Raw genomic sequence first — 18,336 nt, 5'->3', positions numbered from 1 at the left:
TTTACCCTATATTATTTAAAATACTGTTGAAAAGAACAAAAAATTTCAGAATGAGTAATGAGATAAAAAGTTAATAAGTTATAAGGTTGAACAATATACCTCTTAAGTAGCCAGTCATTTTGGGACAGAACCACACTCAATCCAATAGTGGTAAAAGAGCAGTATGTATGTGCGGACCGATGCTCAGTTTTGTGTGCTTTCTAGGTCATTTATGTGTTATGGGCCCATTAAGTAAGAGTATATGTGTTGTTGGCTCCGTGAACTAGGGGTTCGTACTCGTATCTCAAACCCATTATACATAAATACTAGATGTGAAGGAGGGAGTATTAGGCGAAAAAAATCCCACATTGGGAAATGGGAAGAAAAATTAATAAAATATAAGATTAGACAATAGGTTTCCTAAGTGGCTTGCCATTTTGAAATAAAACCGATATATTGATTAATAGTTTAAAGCTTACATAATTCATGCAACTAAATATTATGTACTTATGTCATCACTTTATTTTTTTTCTAAAATACGTGTCAAACTTGTTATTTAGCTTAGCAAAAACTACAAATCCTATCTCAGCCCTAATCAATAATTATTTACTTTAAACAATAGTAGTATAACGTACTCACCCGTGGCTCTAATTCACTGCCGACAAAAGAGTACTAGTGAAGAGCAGCTGACCAGTCAAAGATGCTCCACAGTTAACTCCTCAACCCTGAAGGGCCCACATCTACAGTCAACGTCAAATTAAACTTTTCAAACATCCATCATGAGATGGGATCACAAAGATATTTAACCTTCAAAATGAATAAATTAAGCTTTGATTCAGGACATGGTGCACGAGTAGACCTCCTAAACTTTCAACTTTATCTCCCTCCTCGAGTCGTGCTCTCATGGCTCACAATGTATTTCCCAATTCTCACGACAAACGATGAGAGAGAGAGAGAAGACTGTCGATGTCTCCTCATTAAGTTAGAAGACGATATGAGAGGAGTTGCAGATGAGGTTTGCGACAAGGTTCAATGGCTTCGTTAAAGGACCAAAACCCTAATATCCAAGAGACTAGGAATAAATAAAAAGTGGCTATAGAAAATGTACGATAAAGCTCGGAATTGGGAATCACGTGATACCATTAAGACAAAAACCTCAACCGAGTAGTAAGAAAACAAGTAGGGGTGAAAGTGAAACCTAAAAGAGAGAAAGAAAAATCTAACAGAGCGGAGATCTGTGTGGAATGCCTTTCCTTCTACTAATGCTTGTGGCCATGTCATCGTCGGACATACTAGTAGCAGACCTCACGCATACATAGGGTCCACATCTCTTCTTTCTACCAAAATCAGTGCACGGAAGGCTCAGATTCTCTGATCCCGACGATGAGCCCATCGCGTCGTCGTCGTCCACCACCGTGGAGTGGTTCGTGTCGTCGTCGCCGATGTCCTGGTGTGCGAGGAAGTCCGGATTGAGTTGCAGTGTCTTGCATGTTCTTAGGCAGCCCGAGAGATCGTTGTTATGTTTTAGAAGAAACTCCACCTGGTAATTGATACAATCCAAAATGAAAAAGTCGTTACAATGTTTTTCGTGCAAGGCAATTGACATTTTATTATTATGGCTGGCTTGATAATGGATATATTGCAATTAAATGATAAAAATCCATGCTAGTCTCGAACAGAGTGGTTATCACTTCTTTTAAGTATTTGAACACTATTTTATTCTTATGGAAATGTAAAATATTGCTTTTGTGAAGCTGTTTAAACAAGTAAAATAGATTATATTTTTGTTTTGTTTAAATGAGGGACTAGTTCAAGTGGTTCAGTAAAGCAGATTTATGAATTGAAATTAAAGACTCAGTTTCCTAAGCTACTTCCTCTCAGCATTAGGAGGAATTATCAGAACAGAACAATCGGTCCAAGGCTAATTAAGACACTGTTAATTAATCAGGAGATGCCTGTGGGAAATCAAAAGTGGCTTTTCTTCCATGAGGATTACCTTGCAGCCTAGAGAACAATGGATATAAGGTTCTTGAAGACTCCGGTCACAAGTGGTACAGTAGTTGCCTGAGCCCTTGAACTGCCGGCTCTGCGGCCTCTTCTTGATGAAGACTACCTTGGCACTGTTAATGGTATACGCCTGAAAAATTCAAAGTGGTAAATTCAGAAGCTGCAAGGAAGCAATAACAGAAAGTTAAGAGAAAGAGGAAGCCGTACGTGGCTTAAGCAAGAATAGTAGTGTGTCTGCTCACACGAACCTGAACATTAGAGCAGTCGATAAGCTTCTCGAGGTCTTCTAGTCGCACTACGTCGTGGTAGACGTAGCGGCGGACCTGAAGAAGCCTATGAAAACGATGAGAAGGCAAACAGTGGGGGCAAATACTGGTGCAACAATCCAAGCAGCATATATTCTTCTCGTTCTTCTTTCCGTTTTCATGAGTGGAGCAGCCGACGAAGAATCTCTGCGTGTTCAGAGCTTCCAACCACCCCGGTTTCCGAATTGCCTGCAAAGACAAATATGGTAAGACGCTCAGTCAATCGATCGGTGGAGACTTTGGCAAAATAGACGGAAATGCCTACTGTCTACTGTCTACTATCTACGACCCAACCCAGTAGCGAAGTACCCACCATGATTACATGAAGCGCAGCAGGAGGGAAAGGCAGAGAAGAAAGAAGAATGTAAGCGAATAGTGCATTGAATGAAGATAAGGAGTTGGGTTGGAAGGGAAAGAGAGTATTTATGGAGGTTCACAAGCAAACACGGGGTATATATTAATTCCTTGGTGAAATACAGTGGAGGCTGTGAAGGGGCTTGTTCTGAGGAAGAGGGTTACAAAAAAAAAAAAAGGGAGTAAGATATGAGGAGAACGTGGGGGCTGTTTAATTGTCTCCTATAACCTGCCTTTTAACTATTACCAGCCTCTTCTTGGCTCAAGAGCCTCTGCCCTCAAAACTAATCTAACACTATGAAGCGCCCAAGAAAACTTTTTTATTTTTCCTAACCAGCCCGGTAAATTTGAGCTTTAACCTTGTATCGGCCACTCCTGATCACCAAAGACCCAGAGTTTAGAAACAATTAAGCCCTTGGAGCTTGTTTTTCTTCATTCACGGCACCGTTACTACATATCCAGTTTTGCTTCTGCTCCCAATAAACCTAATACATGAGAGAGAGAGAGAGAGAGAGAGAGAGAGCATCACAAATGCAGCCTCTCCAGGGTGGGATGGAAAGAAAGAATCCGGAGTTTGAAACATAATAATTGTTTTAGGCAAAGCTGATATTCTTACAGCTTGATGCTGCCCATGTTTCCAGGAGGCAAGAAGGTAGTGGATACGAAGAAAATGGGAACAGAATGGTCTTCTTTAAGAGCACTTCGTTAACAAGAAATATAAAATTAATACTAAAAAGTGAACCACATAATAGCAGAAATACACAATAATTAACTCTTATCTCCCTAACAACCGTGATCAAACCAAATTGAAAAGAGTAATTGTGTTTGCGTTACACCCCACACATCACTTTTATTTTAGCATCCCCGTGTATGAATTTAGGGCAACACTTCCCTAGTAAAACAACATAAAAACCTGAAGCAACTACTATATATGAATTAACTCATCAAGGAACATAATTCCGTGCACATACTACCAACTTTTAGTGCCATAATAGATTTACTCCCTGCATCCCCTTCTTTCATTTAGTTCCAAAGCAAACTAGTGTTTTCAACCTGGCCTGGAGTACTAAGTGGTTAATTAATTGAGTTCAACTCGACCAGGTAGTTAAACCGTGTTCGATTAGATTATTCGATCCCCATCAACCATGTCAATAAAGCGCATTTGCCCATTCACAATGCTAACCATCTACTAAATTTCTAATTTTTTTATATTTTTCTTTAATTCTTAGGTCCAATTTCCTTCAACCAACGAGAAATTGTTATAGTGGGTCTATACCCAATGCTCAGAAGTGTAATAAAACTCTTCCATCACCGTGTCCCTCCACAGGACAACGACTCTCAAGTGGTAGGAGTAATAAATGCCAATTAAGGGGGGCTATAACATAGATGTAGTAATAATCTCTTCCATCACGGTGTCCCAACCCAGCACCGAATCTCACAGGTAGAAATTAACGGGTAACATAGATGTAGTAATAATCTCCTTCGTCATGGTATCCCAACAGTAGCAACACTCATAAGGTTACAGTAAGTGTTGGCCCAAAGATATTTGTGAGAGTTAAATAAATGATAGCATGAGAAAGGATACTAAGGCCACCACTTCTTCAATAATAATGTCTCATCCAAAGAGACACAATAGCAACAACTGAAAATGGGTTTGGGCCCATATAACACGAACCAAAATAATAAACCTTGAAAAATGACCCATGAAATAATCTGATGGAAAAATTTCTTCTTAGATGCAAAAGCTTCATCTTTTGTGCTCCCCCTTTCTTGAATATGTTGGTCACGTAAAATTTATCCACAACTTATGGAATAAAATACTTCCTTCTTGTACTTCGTGTACTTCTCCCCCTCAAGCTAGGAGGTAATGGTAGTGATCCCAGCTTGAACCAAATATCATAGATGTACTAATATGCCTAAATAACATAGATGTAGTAATAAGCCCTCAAACCAGGGAGAAGTGAGATATTTTTTTGATATAGCAACTCAAAAAGTGAAGCAAAAAAATCGACTTAAATTCAGATTTTTCAATACAACAGGATACCAGTATGTCCTTTGATGCTTCCACTACGAATATATCTTTAAATATAGATCAGATTGACATAAAATTTGTCCTTCTGAAACTAGACTTAAATAATTTTCATCCAAATATAACTTCTCTTCATAAATTATACTTCTTTTGAGATAAATAATATGATAGATTTCAGTCATTGTAATCTGGCCGAACTATGTACTTTTTTCTCCTTTTGCCAATATGGCTATTGACTCTTCCAAGATCAATGTCTCCTTATTAAAAAAAACTCTGATCAAGAATTGGATCAATAGGTAAGAAAATAAACTTACATATATTTCCTTTGATATATAATTTCCCATATAAAGTCTCGTTCTTGATAGCATAAAGTACATAGGAAGTTGAAACTTTCTACTACTGCTTGAACCTCTTTTGTAATCTGCCATTCGCTGCTTCAAATATCGATTTCTCTTTGTAGATAACTTAGATCGAGAATTGGTTGAATAGGTAAGAAAATAGACTTATAGATATTTCTTTTGATATATAATTATCTATATAAAGTCTCGTTCTTGATAGCATAAAATACCTCAGAAGTTGAAGCTTTCTACTACTGCTCGAACCTTTTTTGCAATCTGATCTTCGTTGTTTCAAATATTGATTTATCTTTTTAGATAACTCTGATTGAAAAAATCATTTTTCCTTGCAAAGTAGACTCGAATTTATTTCCATCAATATAAAATTTTCAATATAAAAAATTCAGTATATAGGTGAAAAACATAAAACAACTAATGGGTGTAGGGACTAAAAAAAAGATAAATATGAAACCTAAACTGCTTGAATTAATAGATTAGAAAAGGATCACATTATCTCTGTGGGTTGATACCATGTTGAATTTATGGAAAAGAGAAATACTTCGTTGACTTATTATAATCAGAGTATATGAACCTCTATTTATAATAGAGGAAGCTCGTAGAGTCCAATTACAATAAAACTACCTTTGTCCCAATTACACCAAAACTCTAACACTTAAAGATAAGTCCTCTCATAATTAAATAACTCAATATAAATAGAAGACAACATAACTAAAACTAGAACTCTTCTATGAGGACGTGACCATAAGATAAAGATGCCAACTTGTGGCTATCTTTGTGGGTCCCACTTGATCTTCTAACCAGGTCATGGTTATCTTTGTGAGTTCTTCTAAATCTTCCAACCAGCTTGTGGTTATCTTTTTGAGTCCCACTTGATCTTCCAACTTCTGTGATAAAGATGCCAGCTCGTGGTAATCATGGTGGGTCATACTTCTTATAGGCTTGAGCCCATCTTACAATACTCTTAGATATGTGGGCACTCCTTGGTCGTGTGGCCCATCTTACAATACTCTTAGATATGTGGGCCTTCCTTGGTTGTGTGGCCCATCTTACAATACTCTTAGATATGTGAGCCTTCCTTGGTCGTGTGGGCTTGGGCCCATCTTCCAACCATTATATATCATGAAATCCTAAGTTTCAACATGGTATCAGATCAGACAAGGATCTGAGATGGAAAAGGAGAAGATGATGGAGAACAAAGGGAGGAAGAAGAAGAAAAAGCAAAAAAAAAAAAAAAAAATGGAAAAAAGAGGAGTTTCTCAATTTTGATTATTTCACAATTCTTGTTTTTCATTGGATTTTTAACTCTCTAACCCTATGTTTCAAGTATAAAAGTGTACCCCGTTCAAAAGATATTTGAGTCTTGTTTCCAACTCACAAAGAATCATTGAAATCAGATTTTTTTAGAAATGGAAATCACCATCTGAACAGGAGAAAGTTTCATGCTATAGCAACAAACTTCAAATTTTGAGCCGTTTTATGCTATCAAGAACAAAATTTTATATGGAGAATTATATATCGAAAGAAAGATCTGTAATTATATTTTATTACATATTCAACCAATTGTCAATATGATTTTTTGATATGGACATATCAATATCAAAAGAATCAATGGTCTTGCTGGCTAAAAGAGAAAGAGTACTCAGTTTGGCCAGATTACAGAGTCCAAAATCTATCAGATTATTTATCTCAATAGAAGTATATTTTATGAAGTGAAGTTATACTTGGTTGAAAGGTATTTGATTATAGTTTCAAAAGGATAAAATTTTATGTCAATCTGATATATATTTACGGAGATATTCACATTGGAAGAATCAAAGGTCATTCTGGTATACTGTTGCATGCGGAGATCTGGATTTAAGACGATTTTTTTGCTTAACTTTTTTATTTTATGTTATTGATCAACAACATTAGGAAAGTATCTCATGATCTACCCTTGGAAAGAGTATGTTGTTAACTAACAATATCTGGAAAAAATCTTTAGAAGATTATCTTATTTTCAAAAAACGTTTTTTGATTTATTTGTCAAAGACTGCCTTGCCTAAAGATTTCAAGAAAAAAAAGGCAAGGAAAGGTGTCTTTCTTGATTGCTAAGTTAGCACAAATTGGAGGAAACTACTTTATCTAGAATATTTTTTTCAGCCACAAAATTTTTGAGATTTTGGTGGTATTTTGAAAGATTACAAAGAATTTGATTGGTATCCTTGCCTAAAAAATTGAAGCAAGAAAAGTTTGAAATATTTGGCTTGGCTTGAGTTACTTGGTTTACAATAATGGAGAAAATTAAGTTGTTGATGATAGCCTTGTTTTAGTTGATCATACAAGAGGTGGATTAGCCCTTGAACTTGCAAAATATTTGTTAACTGCAAGTTGTGATCATTGACATTATCTCCCAACTTGAGGGGGAGAATAAAAAGAGAAGTATGAAGGATAAGCACATTGGAGATTATTTGATTTATTTTTTATTAAATAGCACTTGGTGCAACTTATTATTGGCAGTCTATTACCTGGCTTGACTCACTCACTCAATGTCAAAGCTACAATCCTCTATCTACTATCTGCTACCGATTTGACTCTGGCTTGATTATTAACCTAGATTATTAACTTGGATTATCCTCAGCTTATTATTTGATGCATAACTTCCTTATTCAAGGAAGGACTTGTTGCAAATTTATTTATGTGTCCTTATTGCTCTTAATGAGTTTTACTACCTATTGGTTATCTGCTACTATTTTGCCTATTTGGTACGTGTTATTTGGGCTTAGGCCCATTTCAGCTATTGCTATTATGTCTCTTTGATTGAGACATTATTATTGAAGAAAGAATTCTTAGTTGCGGATTGTTGTCAACATTGGTTTTTCTGATGAAGAATAAAGCACATGATGGCCTTAGAATATTATCTTCCAGGTGATTACCTATTACCCTCCTTAAATGGCATTTATTACTCCTACCATTTGAGAATCAGTGCCCTATGGAGGGGCACCGTGATGGAGGAGTTTTATTACACTTTTGAGCAATGCCTATAGACCTACTACCTACAGAATATAGGAGTGTGCCAAACATCCAATATGAGTTATTTGACTCAAGTATGGAGCAATGTCTTATAGCTAGGAGTGATTTTACTCTCATTTATATTATGCCAGTTGGTTCTCTTGGAAAAAAGAGACCACTAGCTTTAGGGGGAGTGTTGAAAGATATGGTGGACTGCCATTTTCTACTGGAAGATCCTATACACTATTTTTAGTAAGTTGGGCGTTTATGATGTTCTCTCACTCCCATCTTGAGGGGGAGTGTTAGAAGATGGGCCCAAGCCCACACGACCAAGGAAGGTCCACACGTCCAAGTGTGTGGAAGATGGGCTCAAGCCCATGGACCAAGGAGAAGGTCCACAAGCCCACACAGTTGTGGCATGATGATAAATAAAGAGTCATCTCATAAAGATGACATTGATTTAAATAGTTTATGGTTTATGTCTCTTCTTTACTCTTACTACGGTGAATGGTATTTTTACAATATTAGTACATTTGATATCTATAAATACAATTGAAAGGGGAGGGTTTGAAAAAGTCCATTACCATAATCTTCCTCTTCTTTTCTCCAATTTTTCCGATCTTCCTCTTCTCCTCCTAAAACCTTCTCTCTTATTCTTCTTCTAACCCCTTAATCCTCTTCTAATGTGATTATACATCATGAAATCCTAAGTTTCAACATGAGCCTTCCAAGATTCAGATTTTTAGTTTTGAATTCAAGCTCGGATTGTTTTTGAACTCATAAAGTTATTTCATTAGGTAAAGCTTGGATTGTGAGGAAAGCTACCTCACTTGGGTTACTCTTTTTTTGGGACAACATATCATTGATTTAATTACTTCTCAAGCTTGAAAAAGTGAACTTTAATCCAAATATATTCTTCAATATTGGATTATAGCCATTGTGCCAAGTTTAATTGGATTTTCAGTTTGATACCTCATCATATCCTCTCCTTGTTTGTGCTTTGCTAAGCATTTGTTTTAAGATGGCTAAAGGAAATACTAGTAAGAGTGGTTTACTCAAAATTACTACTATTCCCTTGAGAGGATTATCCAATTATCTTAGTTGGTCTCTGTTGAAGAGAAGATATGGAAGGCTCTTACAGGACTCTCATGGTAAGAAGCCTCACAGAGCTAGAATTAATAAGGAGTTTTACATGAGTCTCACATAAGGAGGTCTCACAGAAGAGTCTCAGTTTTAAAGGTGTTTTAGTTATGTTATTTTCTATTTATTTTGTGATATTTAATTATACTAGGAATTATCTTTAAGTGTTAGAGTTTGGGTGTAATTGGGACAAAAGTAGTTTAATTGTAATTAGACTCTACTACTTTCCTCTTTTATGAATAGGGGTTCATGTACTCAGATTACATCAAGTCAATAAAGTTTTCTTTTCTTTTCCATAAATTCTACATGGTATCAGAGGAGGTTTTGTGAGTTGACTCAGTCAACCCACAAAGATAATGTGATCCTTTTCTGATCTATTATTTCTAGTAGTTTAGGTTTGTATCTATCTTTTTTATCTCTTTTCAGTCCCTGTAATCGTTGTTTTCTTTGTGTTTTTACCTCTTTACTAAGTTTTTAATATTGCATGTATATATTGGCAGAAATATACTTGAGTGAACTTTCCAACGTAAAATGAATTTTGGCAATCAAAGTTTTATACAAAGAGAAATCAATATTTGAAGTAGCAAAAGTTCAGATCGCAAAAAGAGGTTCGAACTTCAACTTTCGAGCTGGCTTATGCCATAAAGAACTAGACTTTATAGGGAGAATTATATATTCAAGGCAATATCTATAAGTCTATTTTCTTAATTATTCAACCAATTCTCAATCTAAGTTTTCTAGATGGGGATATTTATCTTGGAAGAGTCAATGGTTGCTGGCCAAAGAAGACATAATACTTAGTTCGGCCAGATTATAGATTCCAAAATATATCAGATTCTTTTGCTAAAAATAAGTATATTTTATGAACATATATTACAATTGGATGAAAGGTATTAAAGTCTAGTTTCATAATGAGAAAGTTTTATGTCAATTTGATCTATATTTAAGGAGATATTTGAATTGGAGTCTGCAAGGGTCTTCTTACAGAATAAAGAGAATCACGAGATTATAAAAGATTCATGAATGAATATTTTTTTTGGAAGATATGATGTAATTTGGGTGGCACTAATGGAATTAGTTTAAATTTCTTGTCTCTTCTTCACTCTTATTAGGGTGAAGGGTATACTTGTAATATTGATAGTTTTGATACCTATAAATATACCTTATGGGGGAGGGTTTGGATTAAGTCCAAGACCTAATTTTTGCCTTTTTTTCCCTCACGTATTCTTCTCTCTTTTCTCTGTTGGACGTGTATCATACTCTATCCTCTCTTCTTCTTCTCCCTTCTTCCTTCTCTCCATTGCTTAATTTATTACCTATGGAATCCTGAAAATCAATAATTGTTATGTCAAATTTGATATCAAATTAAAAGTATTTGAGTCTAGTTTCTTGATCAACAAACCATTTGTGATTCCGAGCTATATTTTTGGACATATTGGTATCATAAGTATTAAAGCTTCCTTATTCAGGGATGGACTCACATCGGATTATTTCATGTGTCCTTAATAAGGATTTTTATTATTTGGTACGTGTTATTTGGGCATTGGCCCATATCCAATATTGCTATTGTGTCTCTTTGAGTGACACATTATTAAGGGAGAATGACTCCTCGGTTGCTGACTATTGTCAGCACTGGTTGTTCTGATGAAGATTTGAATAAATAATTGTTGCCCCATCATCTTATCTTCCTTTGATTTCCATTTTCATGTTATTGCTATTTGGCAGACTTACTCCTACCGTCCTTTATTTGACTCTCACTTACCTCTTTGAACAAACCATTTTGAAGCATTGCTTTGGTTGGTGCCTTTTATTTATAAGGTGTTTTTAAGTCCATTGAAACTTTTTATTGGTACCTGTGGGTCTTTCATTGTCATCTTGTGAGTGAAAAACATTACCCACTTTAGTGATTATTATCACTATATTTTTTCAAAATCCTTTGAGTTTAGTTTCGACTTATGCTTTATCACCCATTTCTACCTTTGAGAGTCAGTGCCCGGTGTTGGGACACCGTGATGAAGGAGCTTATTACTATATCTATGTTATATGATTCAAACTAGTATCACTCCCATTACCTCCCAACTTGAGGGGGAGTGTTGAAGAGAAGATATGGCAAGCTCTTACAGGACTCTCACAGTAATAAGTCTCACAGAGCCAGAATTAATAAGGTGGAGTTCTACATGAGTCTCACTGAAGGAGATCTCACAGAAGAGTCTCATTTTTAAAGGTGTTTTAGTTATGTTAGTCTTCTATTTGTGTTGAGTTATTTAATTATACTAGGACTTATATTTAAGTGTTAAAGTTTGGGTGTAATTGGGACAAGAGTAGTTTAATTGTAATTGGACTCTACAACTTTCTTCTATTATAAATAGAGGTTCATGTACTCAGATTACATCAAGTAGATAAAGTTTTTCTCTTTTCCATAAATTCAACAGTCTCAATCAGTTAGAAGGTTTCTTATTACTCGAGACCTTCCCGTTCACTTAACCAAGCCTTCTCCACCAATTGATGAAGAAAGTTAATACTATTTAAAGTGGGTTAAGGTTGACAATTTGGTAATTAGTTGGCTTATTAATAGTATGGAAGAACATGTAGCCAACAATGTTTTCCACTTAGAAATAATCAAACATATTTTGGACACTTGTACTAAGTAACATTCTAGTACGGAGACTTTACAAATTTTTTTGATGTATTGCAAAACATGTTCAATACTAAGCAAGGAGACTATCTTCATGAATTTTTGGCTCGGTTTTGAGGTTTAATTCAAGAGTGGAAGATTACTCAACCTTACTCTATCAATATTTTGGTTCTATTGAATTTATGGAAAAGAGAAATACTTCTTTGACTTCATTAACTAATTATAATCAGAGTACATGAACCTCTATTTATAATAGAGGAAGGTAGTAGAGTCCAATGACAGTAAAACTACGTTTGTCCCAATTACACCCAAACTCTAACACTTAAGGATAAGCCTTACCATAATTAAATAACTCAATATAAATAGAAGACAAACATAACTCAAACTAGAACTCTTCTATGACGTGACCATAAGATAAAGATGCCAGCTCGTGGTTATCTTTGTGAGTCCTTTTTGATCTTCCAACTAGCTTGTGGTTATCTTTGTGAGTCCTTCTTGATCTTCCAACTTATCTGATATGGATGTCAGCTGGTGGTAATCATGGTGTATCCTACTTCTTATGTACTTGAGCCCATCTAGTGGGACTTCCTTGATCATGTGGCCCATCTTATAATACTCTTAGATATGTGGGCCTTCCTTGGTTGTGTGGGCTAGAGCTCATCTTCCAACACTCCCCCTCAAGAAGGGTGTGAGAGAACATCATGAACTCCCACCTTGCTGCAAATGATGTATATAATTTTTTTATATAAAATAGTAGTCCTCCCATCTTCCAACACTCCCCCTCATGTTGGTGCTCTCTTCCATGAGGCCTAGCTGGCCAATTCAGGGGGGTATAACATAAATGTATTAATAAGTTTCTCTGTCATTGTTTGCCAACCGTAATATTTTTTGATAGGGTATTAAGTTCCTCTGTCATAGTTTCCCAACCGTGATATTTTTTGATAGGATATTAAGTTCCTCCGTCATGGTTTCCCAACCGTGATATTTTTTTACAGGGCTTGTCATGGTTTCCGAACTGTGATAATTTTTGATAGGGTATTAAGTTCCTCCGTCATGGTTTCTCAACTGTGATATTTTTTATAGGGCCCATCATGGTTTCCCAACCGTGATATTTTTTGACAGGTATTAAGTTCCTCTATCATGGTTTCCCAACCGTGATATTTTTTTACAAGGCCAGTCATGATTTCCCAATCGTGATATTTTTTATGGGGTCAAATAAATAATGATATGAGAAAGGATACTGAGGCTACCTCTTCTTCGATAATAATGTCCCCAAAGAGACATAATAGCTATAGCTGAATACAACACGACTATCTTCCAACACATATAAACCAAAATAATAAGCCTTGTAGAAGGACCCATGAAATAATCATCATCCGATATAAATTTTTTTTCTTAAATGTAGAAACTTCATCTTTTGTGCTCCCCTTTCTTGAATATTTTGGTCCCATAAACATATCCACAACATATGGAATAAAATACCATTTTTTTGTATTTCTTCTACTTCACCCCCTCAAACTGGGAGGTAATGGCTGTGATCCCAGCTTAAACCAAATATCATAGATGCAAATATAAGCCCAAATTGGATAGATGTAGTAATAAATCCTTAAACTAGGGAGAAGTGAGATATTTTTCTAACATAACAACTCAAACAGTGGCGCAAAACAATGGGCTTAAATTCAGATTTTTTAATGCAACAGGACACCAGTTTGACCTTTGATTCTTCCAATGTGAATATATCTTAAAACATAGATCAGATGAACATGAAATTTTTTTTATTATGAAACTAGACTTGAATACCTTTAATCCAAGTAGAAATTATCTTCATAAAATATAATTATCAGAAGATAAATAATATGATAGTTTTTTGTCTCTGTCATCTAGCCGAACTAAGCATTGTTTCTCCTTTTTTTTCCAGCATGAGCATTCACTCTCCTTTTTTTTCCAGCATGAGCATTCACTCTTCCATGATCAATATTTCCTTATAAAAAACTCATATAGAGAATTGGATGAATAAATAAGAAAAAAGACTTACAGATATTTTTTTTATATATAATTCTCCATATAAAGTCTCGTTCTTGATAGCATAAAATACCTCAAAAGTTGAAGCTTTCTACCGTGCTCGAACCTTTTTTTCAATCTGACCTTCGTTGCTTCAAATATTTGTTGAATTTATGGAAGAGAGAAATAGTTCATTGACTTCATTAACTTATTATAATCAAATTACATGAACCTCTATTTATAATAGAGGAAGTTAGTAGAGTCCAATTATAATAAAACTACCTTTGTCCCAATTATACCAAACTCTAACTCTAAAGGATAAGCCTTAGTATAATTAAATAACTCAATATAAATAAAAGACAAACATAACTCAAAATAGAACTCTTCTAGGATGTGACCATAAGATAAAGATGCCAGCTCATGGTTATCTTTGTGGGTCATTCTTGATTTTCTAACTAGCTTGTGGTTATCTTTGTGAGTCCTTCTTGATCTTCCAACTTATGTGATAAGGATGCCAGCTCGTGGTAATCATGGTGGGTCCTACTTCTTATGTGTTTGGGCCCATCTTACAATAGTCTTAGATATGTGGGCCTTCTTTGGTCATGTGTGCTTGGGCCCTATCTTCCAACATTCCCCCTCAAGTTGGGGGCGAGAGAACATCAAGAACACCTAGCTTGCTGCAAATGATGTATAGAATATTTTTGTATAAAATGGCGGTCCTCCAATCTTCCAACACTCCCCCTCACGCTGGTGCTCTCTTCCATGAGGCCCAGCTGGCCAATTCAGGGGGGTAATCATAGATGTAATAATAAGTTCCTCTGTCATGGTGTCCCAACCGTTGACATTTGATATTTTTGACGGGGTATTAAGTTCCTCCATCATGAAATCCCAACCGTTGACATTTTTTATATTTTTGATGGGGTATTAAGTTACTCTGTCATGGAATCCCAACCGTTGACATTTGATATTTTTGACGGGGTATTAAGTTCTTCCATCATGGAATCCCAACAATTGACATTTTTTATATTTTTGACAGGGTATTAAGTTCCTCCGTCATGGAATCCCAACCGTTGATATTTTTTATATTTTTTATGGGCACAAATAAATAATGGAATGATGCCACCTCTTCTACAATAATAATGTCCCCAAAGAGACATAATAGCTACAACTGAATATAACTCAACTATCTTCCAACACATATGATATGAACCAAAATAATAAAGTTTATAGAAGAACCCGTGAAATAATCCGATATAAAAATTTCTTCTTAGGTGCACAAGCGTCATTTGTACTCCCATCTCTTGAATATTTTGGTTACATAAACTTTATCCACAACATCTGGAATAAAATACCTATTTCTTGTACTTCTTCTACTTCTCTCCCTCAAGCTGGGAGGTAATGGCACTGATCCCAACTTGAACCAAGTATCATAGCTGCAGCAATAAGCCCAAATAATGTAGTTGTAGTAATAAGCCCTTAAACCAGGGAGAAGTGAGATATTTTTCTGATATAGTGTTATAATCCTGGGGTTAAGTGCCTATGCCTTCCGCCCCTAATAGGCTGGTCTTTTGGGTAGTATTGGTTAGGTGTTTAACATTTGGTATCAGAGTAGGCACTACGTCCCAAGTTCGACTCCCGCACAAGGCGTCTGTGTGTGTTATTCCCGGACGACCCAATAGTTGTGTGTGTTAATCCCGGCCGACATTTGTGTGTGTTAATCCCGGCCGCCGTGGTCCGGATCGTAAGGGTGGGTGTCCTGTTATGGTCCTGGGGTTAAGTACCTATGCCTTCCGCTCCTAATAGGCCGGTCTTTTGGGTAGTATTGGCTAGGTACTTAACATATAGCAACTCAAATAGTGACACAAAAATGGGCATAAATTCGAATTTTCAATGCAACAGAATACCGACATGACCACTAATTCTTTCAATGCGAATATATCTTAAAATATAGATCAGATTGACATGAAATATTTTCCTTTTGAAACTAGACTTAAATACCTTTCATCCAAGTATAACTTCTCTTCATAAAATATAATTATCAGAAGATAAATAATCTGATAGATTTCAGTCTCTATCATCTAGTCGAACTAAGCATTGTTTCTCTTTTTTTCCAACATGAGCATTGAGTCTTCCAAGATCAATATCTCCTTATAAAAACCCTAGGTCAAGAATTGGTTGACTAGGTAAGAAAATAGACTTATAGATATTTCTTTTTATATATAATTCTCCATATAAAGTCTTGTTCTTGGTAGCATAAAATACCTCGGAAGTTGAAGCTTTCTGTTGTTCGAACCTCTTTTGCAATCTGATCTTCTCTGCTTCAAATATCAATTTATCTTTGTAGATAATTCAGATAGAAAATTGTTTGAATAGGTAAGAGAATAGACTTACAGATATTTCTTTTGATATATATTTCTCCATATAAACTCTCATTCTTGATAGCATAAAATACCTCGGATGTTGAAGCTTTCTGTTGCTACTCGAACCTCTTTTGCAATCTGACCTTCGGTCATTCAAATATCGATTTCTCTTTGTAGATAACTCCAATTGGAAAAAATCATTTTACATGGAAATAAGACTCAAATATATTTTCGTCAATATATAATTTTTAATATTAAAATCTCATTATAGGGGTAAAAAAAGCAAAGCAAACTACAGGTGTTGGGACTGAAAAAAAATACAAAACTAGACTTAGAGTTTAGGGTTTAGAGAAAAGGATCTCATTATCTCTTTGGGTTGACCAAGTCAACTCACAGAACCTGATCAAATATTATGTTGAATTTATCAAAAAAAGAAATACTTCATTGACTTTATTAACTTATTATAATCAGACTACATGAACCGCTATTTATAATAAAAGAAGGTAGTAGAGTCCAATTACAGTGAAACTACCTTTGTCCCAATTACACCCAAAATCTTACACTTAAGGATAAGCCTTAGCATAATTAAATAACTCAATATAAATAAAAGAAAAACTTAACTCAAACTAGAACTCTTCTAGGACGTGACAATAAGATAAAAATGCCAGCTCGTGGTTATCTTTGTTAGTCCTTATTGATCTTCCAACTAGTTTGTGATTATCTTTGTGAGTCCTTCTTGATCTTCCAACTTATGTGATAAGGATGCCAACTTGTGGTAATCATGGTGGGTCCTACTTCTTATGTGCTTGTGCCCATTTTACAATACTCTTAGATATGTAGGCCTTCCTTGGTCATGTGGCCCATTTTACAATACTCTTAGATATATGGGCCTTCCTTGGTTGTGTGGGCTTGGGCCCTATCTTCCAACAAATTTCTCTTTGTAGATAATTCCGATAAAACATTGGTTGAATATGTAAGAGAATGGACTTAAAGATATTTCTTTTTGTATATATATTTATATATATAAAGTCTCGTTCTTGATAGCATAAAATACCTCGGAAGTTGAAGCTTTCTGTTGTTGTGTTAGGCTCTCTAGCCATGGATCGAGTCACCCGGCGATCTCCTCTAGCTTCCAGATTGAATGATGAGGAAGGGAAGGATTTGGGGTTCTTGGAACGCCCAATGGTGAAGGAAGGGAGCCTTGAAAGGAGCTCCCACGTTAGGCCTCTTTTGAGAGAGAACCTGATCTCATTTAGACTAATGATCAATGCTTGTCTTCATTCCTTCACTTGACGCCCTAAATAGGTCAAGGAAAACATCAAAGGTTCTATAATTACAATTAGACCCTTATGGAACTTCAAATTACAATTAAACCCCTAAGGTACTGAAATACAAGTTTACTCCATCTATTCTCTTCTCCGGTTAGCCACTCTTGATGCTATGGAGTCCATAACATCACCCCCCTCCTGAAGAAAGAGCTTGTCCTCAAGCTCGAAAGTGGGAAATAGAGTCTGGAAGGACTCGAGTGTCTCCCAAGAGGCTTCTATCAATTCCTTGTCAGTCCACCGAACCAACACTTCCCAAGCGTTGTTAACTCGCCTGGCTTGAAGGATCTGAGCGGGCGTGGGCATGGACCTGCCATCTTTGAGAGGAGGCAGAGGGGTATGCAGCAGTGGTGAGTCTCCCTTGAACGGTTTGAGAAGGGAGACGTGGAAGACGTCATGGAGCTTGGCGTCGGGTGGTAGTTTCAAACGATACTCCACAGTGCCAATACGTTGCATGATCTGGAATGGCCCATAAAATTTTGGAGAGAGCTTATGGCATTTGATGGCTGCAAGAGATAGTTGGCGGTATGGCTGAAGTTTGAGCCAAACAAATTCTCCAGGTGCAAAGGAAAGGGGACGGTGTCCTTTGTCATAAGTATGCTTCATAGTTGCTTGTGAACGTTGTAACTGAAGGCGGACTTGAGCAAGCATTGCATCTCTGTCGGCTAATGCTTGGTCCAATGCTGCTACCCGAGAAGACCCCGGTTCATAAGAAAGTAGTCGCGGAGGTTCGCGTCCATAAACAACTTGAAAAGGGGTAGTACCCAAGACGGTGTGGTATGAGGTATTATAACAATACTCCGCCCATGCTAACCAACGAACCCACAGTCGGGGCGTGTCCCCCACAAAGCACCGCA

The 18,336-nt window shown here is 36.2% G+C and overlaps 1 protein-coding gene across 1 annotated transcript in view; it reads right to left on the bottom strand.

Annotated features, from left to right (window-relative positions):
- Positions 1–1,198: 1,198 nt before the first annotated feature.
- The window catches only part of LOC137940634 (protein RGF1 INDUCIBLE TRANSCRIPTION FACTOR 1-like), a 31,319-nt gene continuing 14,181 nt past the window's right edge, over positions 1,199–18,336 (bottom strand). The window contains exons 2-4 of the mRNA XM_068785788.1: positions 2,235–2,480; positions 1,976–2,116; positions 1,199–1,519 (exon numbers count right to left, since the gene is read on the bottom strand). Coding sequence (XP_068641889.1) covers positions 1,199–1,519; positions 1,976–2,116; positions 2,235–2,480 — 708 coding nt within the window. The remainder of the gene's footprint in view (positions 1,520–1,975; positions 2,117–2,234; positions 2,481–18,336) is intronic.

Source organism: Aristolochia californica, unplaced genomic scaffold (assembly GCF_029961685.1).
Source record: "Aristolochia californica isolate CCGP_79_NKW_82.1479 unplaced genomic scaffold, dmAriCali1.0.hap1 SCAF_9, whole genome shotgun sequence".
NCBI classification, from domain to species: domain Eukaryota; kingdom Viridiplantae; phylum Streptophyta; class Magnoliopsida; order Piperales; family Aristolochiaceae; genus Aristolochia; species Aristolochia californica.
Note: the sequence above shows the minus strand (reverse complement) of the source record. Positions and strands in the feature narration are given on the sequence as shown.